General features: G+C 50.1%; 1 protein-coding gene across 7 annotated transcripts in view; it reads right to left on the bottom strand.

Moving 5' to 3' along the window:
- Cht6 (Chitinase 6) overlaps positions 1–7,500 on the bottom strand; it is a 50,434-nt gene that overhangs the window by 1,668 nt on the left and 41,266 nt on the right. For 2 of the 7 annotated variants that reach the window (XM_086537374.1, XM_086537377.1), the window contains 3 exons: positions 7,201–7,500; positions 6,293–6,401; positions 1,301–1,873 (listed from right to left, as the gene is read on the bottom strand). The exon at positions 7,201–7,500 is cut by the window's right edge and continues 135 nt beyond it. In XM_086537374.1, coding sequence (XP_086393500.1) covers positions 1,301–1,873; positions 6,293–6,401; positions 7,201–7,500 — 982 coding nt within the window. The remainder of the gene's footprint in view (positions 1–1,300; positions 1,874–6,292; positions 6,402–7,200) is intronic. The other 5 variants (XM_086537378.1, XM_086537380.1, XM_086537379.1 and 2 more) reach the window with 3 other exon arrangements.

Here is a 7,500-nt window from a genome sequence, read left to right as displayed (position 1 = left end):
CAGAAAAGCAATGATTCTGTTATAAAAGCAAATGCCTGGAGCAAAAAGCTTAACTTTCACCAGCATACTTGAAAAAATAAAATAAAATCATACATACATAACTACAGTACATAATACAAACTAGTATATCTTTATATACTGTGAATCACGTACTCTCTCATTCACTAGATTTCTATTTCTATTTCTATAATAACCTACGTACGTATTTAATCGATATACATATTTATTTTATTTAACAAAGTTAAGTTGTCAAAAAACAATGGAAACAAGAGAACACAAAGGCGTATTCGTAAACTCCGCAAGAAACACTCATTCCAAGTAGTTCAGTCAGCCATAGACATGAAAAGGAATATCCTGAAGGTCGTTGAAGTCAAGAGGTTTCCTTCACGCCGAGAGAAAGTCCCAAGTAGTCCGGGGGAAGTCCTCTATACTAGTCACCTGCAGGTCAGAGCTGTCCCAAGAGGCCGAGGTCAAGGAGTCCCAAAGAAATGATTGCTGGCTATCGAATATGGTAGGGGGGGTGTGGAAAATGCATAAAAGGAATAAAAATGCACACATGAATAAGTCGAAACAATGTGGAACATTCTCTTACCAACAACGCGTATTTTTTGGGTTGGGATCTGGAAGAGATTTGTCATTTATACCAGAACAAACTGGAGAGCGATCAGTGAACACAGGCTGATCAAACTCGTGGGAAAAGTCTGTCCCGAAGAGTTCTGACTGTATCCCACACACATCAAGTCCTGAAACAAAGACGAAGTCCGTCGAAGTCTGGGATGTCATTTTTATTTGCAGCAAAAGGTCATACCGGGTCATGGTCTTTCTTGTAAAATAAGGGGGTCGTCAGGCGTCAGGTCAACAGGTTATTGACGTTACTCTCATGCCATCATATACGTGAAGAAACAAGCTTAGTCTCGAGACAGCTTATCGCACTTCTAAGAAGGCTGATAAGAGTGCAGATCGTGAGGTGCTACACATTACTACTACATAAGTGATACATACTTGTTACAGGAACTGCAATACATGTTGTGATTTAGTCCTTAGTGGCTAGTCAGTACAGGGTTTGGGGATGCAGGTCTCTACGTACAAACTACAGGTATTTACATAATGCACTTTCTTTTCCAAGAACATAACAACGTGAGGAATGGATGGGGCAGGGACAAAGTGACAGGGGGATGGAAGGCTGCCAAGGTTCGTGTGCGTGTATAACTACAATATTTACAGTCATGGTCTACGCTGTAAAATGTATCTTACATTACTACAAAACCACCACCAGAAGAAGATGGAAAGGAATAATTACTTGATCTGATCTGCCGTCGTCTTCGACTCTCTTCCTTACGACAATCCTTCTCCGTGTCTGTGGCTTGGGTCTGTTGGGCCTCAGTCTGCCGGGTCGTCTACCGGCAGTGGGAGTCGCCAGAACCTCCTTCTCCTCCTGTGCCACCTCCACATCCTTCACAATCTCCTCTTTAGTCAATGAAGCTTCTGTGACAGTTTCTTCCTCGGCAGTTGTGGATGTGGAGGACGGCAGGCGGCGGCGAAGAGTGGTTCTGCGCTCCCCAGGACCTGCAGACGACTCCTGGCGACGGCTATTGGAGCCTGTTACTGGGCGGCCTCTAACGCGTGTACGTGTTCGGGGCCTCAGTGTCCTGCGTGTAGTGGTAGTTAGCGGTGGTGTTGTGGTAGTGGTTGTGGTTGTTGTTGGGATAGGTGTAGTAGTTGTGGTTGTGGTGGTAGTAGTAGTGGTATCGGATATGGTTTGTGGCTTAGCTGGAGAAGAGGTGGCTGCTTCATCATCGTAGGAAAGATCGTCGAGGTAATAGTAATCCTCATACGCCGCACCACCACTAGTTACTCCGAGGGCATCGCCTTCCTGGGGAGAGAGAGCATCATGCAGGCGGGGTGGCCCTTCCTCTGCGCGGCCTCGCTGGGGTTTCGTGTTAGCATGCACCTTCGCCATCTCCGTCGCCGTCTTTACAGCCATGCGCCTTTCGGATTCCAAGTCATGCTGTGAACCATGCACTAAGGGAGAGGGGCTCTTCTCGTTAACACCGCCGGGAACGGAACTTTCATGCACTAGTTGTAGTTTTCCCTCATGTTCAAGAGTGTGTCCTGTACCATGCACGGTTAGATGGAGAGAGGGATCAGTAGAACCAAAGGATGAGGTAGAGGGGGAGAGGGAAGAGGAAAAGGAAGAAGAAAATGAAGATGAGGCGGAGGAAGGAGAGAGGGAGGAGGTGGAGGATTCCTTCCCCTCGAGGGACTGGGGAACACTGGACTCACTAGCTTCGCCCGTCACCAAAACAGACACCTCCTCAGCGATCTCTAAAGTCGAAGTTGGGGGCTGGGCGGTTGCTAGGTCGGACACCGGACGCGAGGTCAGCTCGAGGGCAGGGTCATCACCACCAGATGCGAGGTCAAGACTCTGTTTGGGGTCACTATGTTCTAAGAGATCAGACGTCAACACATAGTCGTCCGGAGTGCCAGTATGGTCGTTGTGTGACCCCTGCACATTAGCGGAAGAAGCTGCCTGACTGCTCTCGTATTGTGACTGAATGTGTGTCTGTATGTCAGAATTAATGGTGAAAGAATCTCCAGCGGTTGTGACTCTAGTGCCAAGAGAGGTATCAACACCATGAGAAGTAAGAGTGTTACGTGATCTGGTCACGTCGTGAGAGGCAACAGTGCCCCGGGAGCTGGAAACGCCATGAGAGGCAACAGTACCACGAGAACTTGCAACGTCATGAGAGACAACAGTGCCACGTGAATTGGCAACGTCATGAGAGGCAACAGTGCCACGTGAACTGGCAGCGTCATGAGAGGCAACAGTGCCACGTGAACTGGCAACGTCATGAGAGGCAACAGTGCCACGTGAACTGGCAACGTCATGAGAGGCAACAGTGCCACGTGAACTGGCAACGTCATGAGAGGCAACAGTGCCACGTGAATTGGCAACGTCATGAGAGGCAACAGTGCCACGTGAACTGGCAACGTCATGAGAGGCAACAGTGCCACGTGAACTGGCAACGTCATGAGAGGCAACAGTGCCACGTGAACTGGAAACGTCATGAGAGGCAACAGTGCCACGTGAACTGGCAACGTCATGAGAGGCAACAGTGCCACGTGAGGTGTCAATCTCATGAGAGGCAACAGTGCCACGTGAACTGGCAGCGTCATGAGAGGCAACAGTGCCACGTGAAGTGGCAACGTCATGAGAGGCAACAGTACCACGTGAACTGGCAGCGTCATGAGAGGCAACAGTGCCACGTGAACTGGCAGCGTCATGAGAGGCAACAGTGCCACGTGAACTGGAAACGTCATGAGAGGCAACAGTACCACGTGAGGTGTCAATCTCATGAGAGGCAACAGTGCCACGTGAACTGGCAGCGTCATGAGAGGCAACAGTGCCACGAGAGCTGGAAACGTCATGAGAGGCAACAGTGCCACGTGAGGTGTCAATCTCATGAGAGGCAACAGTGCCACGTGAGGTGTCAATCTCATGAGAGGCAACAGTGCCACGTGAACTGGAAACGTCATGAGAGGCAACAGTGCCACGTGAGGTGTCAATCTCATGAGAGGCAACAGTGCCACGTGAGGTGTCAATCTCATGAGAGGCAACAGTGCCACGTAAACTGGAAACGTCATGAGAGGCAACAGTGCCACGTGAGCTGGAAACGTCTTGAGAGACAGCAGTGCCACGTGAGGTGGCAACGTCATGAGAGGCAACAGTGCCACGTGAGGTGTCAATCTCATGAGAGGCAACAGTGCCACGTGAACTGGAAACGTCATGAGAGGCAACAGTGCCACGTGAACTGGCAACGTCATGAGAGGCAACAGTGCCACGTGAACTGGCAGCGTCATGAGAGGCAACAGTGCCACGTGAACTGGCAGCGTCATGAGAGGCAACAGTGCCACGTGAACTGGCAACGTCATGAGAGGCAACAGTGCCACGTGAACTGGCAACGTCATGAGAGGCAACAGTGCCACGTGAGGTGTCAATCTCATGAGAGGCAACAGTGCCACGTGAACTGGCAGCGTCATGAGAGGCAACAGTGCCACGTGAAGTGGCAACGTCATGAGAGGCAACAGTGCCACGTGAACTGGCAGCGTCATGAGAGGCAACAGTGCCACGTGAACTGGCAACGTCATGAGAGGCAACAGTGCCACGAGAGCTGGAAACGTCATGAGAGGCAACAGTGCCACGTGAGGTGTCAATCTCATGAGAGGCAACAGTGCCACGTGAACTGGAAACGTCATGAGAGGCAACAGTGCCACGTGAGGTGTCAATCTCATGAGAGGCAACAGTGCCACGTGAGGTGTCAATCTCATGAGAGGCAACAGTGCCACGTGAACTGGCAACGTCATGAGAGACAACAGTGCCACGTGAACTGGCAGCGTCATGAGAGGCAACAGTGCCACGTGAACTGGCAACGTCATGAGAGGCAACAGTGCCACGTGAACTGGCAACGTCATGAGAGGCAACAGTGCCACGTGAGCTGGAAACGTCATGAGAGGCAACAGTGCCACGTGAACTGGCAACGTCATGAGAGGCAACAGTGTCACGTGAGGTGTCAATCTCATGAGAGGCAACAGTGCCACGTGAGCTGGAAACGTCTTGAGAGACAGCAGTGCCACGTGAGGTGGCAACGTCATGAGAGGCAACAGTGCCACGTGAGGTGGCAACGTCATGAGAGGCAACAGTGCCACGTGAACTGGAAACGTCTTGAGAGGCAACAGTGCCACGTGAACTGGAAACGTCATGAGAGGCAACAGTGCCACGTGAACTGGAAACGTCATGAGAGGCAACAGTGCCACGTGAAGTGGCAACGTCATGAGAGGCAACAGTACCACGTGAACTGGTAGTGTCATGAGAGACAACAGTACCACGTGAACTGGTAGTGTCATGAGAGGCAACAGTACCACGTGAACTGGTAGTGTCATGAGAGGCAACAGTGCCACGTGAACTGGTAGTGTCATGAGAGGCAATGGTATGAGAAGTAATGGTATTATCTGAATCAGTTGTGCCACTAAAAGCAGAACTAGCGGGCGAAACAGCAGTGCCACGTGATGTAGCAGTGCCACGAGAGGCTGTAACTGTTCCATAAACAGAATCGCCAAGGTCCAGAATGCCAAGAGAGGCATCGATGGAATGCGCACCAGCAGTGCCTTGGGAGGTGGTTGAGACATGGGCAATATCAGCGCCACGAGATGTAGCAATGTCAATATCATCATGAGTAGCAGTTTCATGAGATACGGTCCCAAGAGAGGCAGAAGTGCCGCGGGAGGCACTAGTTTCATGAGATGTATGTTTATCACTGGCGGTAATCCTGCCACGGGTATCAGCAGCAATATGCGAGCTAGAGGTATCAGTGGCGACAGCAAAACCGTCGTCATGAGAAAGAACAGTATCAGACAAACGAGCACTGCCATGGGAAGATGCAGTGCCGCGGCTGATAGTGTCTACCCTGGCATCAGTCGCGTCAAGAGTTGCGACTACTTCGTTGGTGTCGATTGAGCCCCGAGAAGAACCTGTCCTCCTCGTTCCAGCTTGAGGCACAGTAAAACCGCTGACATCAATAGTACCAGCGACAATAGCAGTGCCCCTGACACCAGTAGGAGAAACAGAAGCACCATCGGTGCCTCTGACACCAGACTCGTTAATATCATGTGAAACTGACACCTCTCTAAAACCTGACACTGGCACCGGCATAAGAGTTTGATGATCGACACTATCCTCTGGGGTGATAACATTTTCATAGTCTTGAGCAGAATCAACATCAGGTCTCAGGTTAACAGGGGTCACGGCCACCGACTCTGGCACGGAACTAACCGTCGTGTGGGAGGACGCTGTCGTCACCCTGACCCGTTGACGACCCCGCACGACCTTTACTACGAGATCGTTCTCATGGTCCCCCTCTACGACCTGTGGCCTCGAGCTGACTCCACTTAGAACGGGGTCCGCCGATCCGGTTAGTTCGCTTGGGTCATAAAGGTCACGTTGGTCTTCCGCGAAATCTTGAGCTAAAAGCTCCGGCGACTCAAGGGTCGTCTGAAGAGAGGAGGAAGGAGGAGGAGGGCTATCATGTGCCGGGTGAAGGGGGGGTTGAACATCTGACGTCTGCTGATCAGCGGAAAGGGACAGGGAGGGCCTCTGATCAGCAGGACCGGGAGGGCTGACTTCATGCAAAAGGTTTTCCTCAATATCCAAGATAGGGGTGGGCGTGGCAATGCCGGAGGGGGTGGATGAGGGTCGTACCACAAGTGGGCGGTACTTGACGGAGGGCGCACTTACGGGGAAGGTCGCGGCGACGGTCGTGTCCTCAAAGGTCGTTTGGATCTCTTCCTCGACGGTCGTGGCGGGTCGTGAAGTCGTCCCGCGACCTCTTTGCAGGGTCACGTACCTATAAGATGGGACCATAGGTCAGAAGGTGTTTCTTCATTCAGTAAAATTACATATTTACATTTTTGCTCTACTACTACTACCAGTGCTACTAATAACAACAATTAAGCGCAACAGTAATAATATTCATGATGATAATAAAGATGATGATGATGATAATAATAATATTGATAATAATAATTATAACGATCATAATAATTATAATGATAATGATAGTAATGATACTGATAATGATAATCATAATAATAATAATAACAATGGAAATAATAATGATAATGACAAGAATGGTATAATGATAGTAATAAAATCACATTGATAATAATGATAATAAAAATGATAACAATCATAATAATTATAACCACCATCATCATCATAACAGTAGTAGCAGTGATAGAAGTAGAAGCATTGTAGCAGAGTTAGTACATTTTTAAATTAATAATGATAATACTTTGTTTAATTTTTAGCATCAATATCATCAACAACTTCACAATAATAGTAGCAAAATTTGTTAAGCTTTATACTTATCATCGCCACCACACCAACAGTTACTTAAAGAGGAGGAAAGTGTTACACCACGTAAAGATAAAAAGGAGTAATTGATAGCAAGAAAGAAGCAACTGCAAAAAAGAATGATTAACGATTAAGCAGAAGCAGCACCGAACGCGAGAGAGAGACAAGGCAGGCAGAAGCAGCGTCGTCCTCCGCCCACTCGAGACTCAAGCAACGCCTCAGGATGGAAAGGGAAAGCGAGTTCCTCTGAAGCTCCCGGCAGCCTCTCTTGAAACACTGGTTGACGGTACCTGGGGGTGGTGGGGTCCTGGGAGGGCCTCGTCTCCTGGGGCTCTTCCGAAGGGGAGGAGGGCGAGAGAGGGGTCTCAGAGGGGGAGGAGGGGGGAGGGGTCCTGTTACGGTCACGCCGAATGGTCACGTACTCAAGGGAAGGCTGGGTCGGCTCGAAAGACTCGAAGGGGGCCTCGGTGGCGGACGAGTCCTCGGACACGGCTCCCGGCCGGCGGCGCCTCTCCAGGGTCACGTAGTTGCGACGTCCTCCTGCGCTGCCGGCGGTTCCTGCGTCCTCGCGAGCCTCAGTCTCCTCCTGC

Source organism: Penaeus japonicus, unplaced genomic scaffold (genome assembly GCF_977035675.1).
Source record: "Penaeus japonicus unplaced genomic scaffold, GWHDUDI00000001_assembly GWHDUDI00000005, whole genome shotgun sequence".
Classification (NCBI taxonomy): Eukaryota; Metazoa; Arthropoda; class Malacostraca; order Decapoda; family Penaeidae; genus Penaeus; species Penaeus japonicus.
This window is presented reverse-complemented; position numbering and strand designations above follow the sequence as displayed.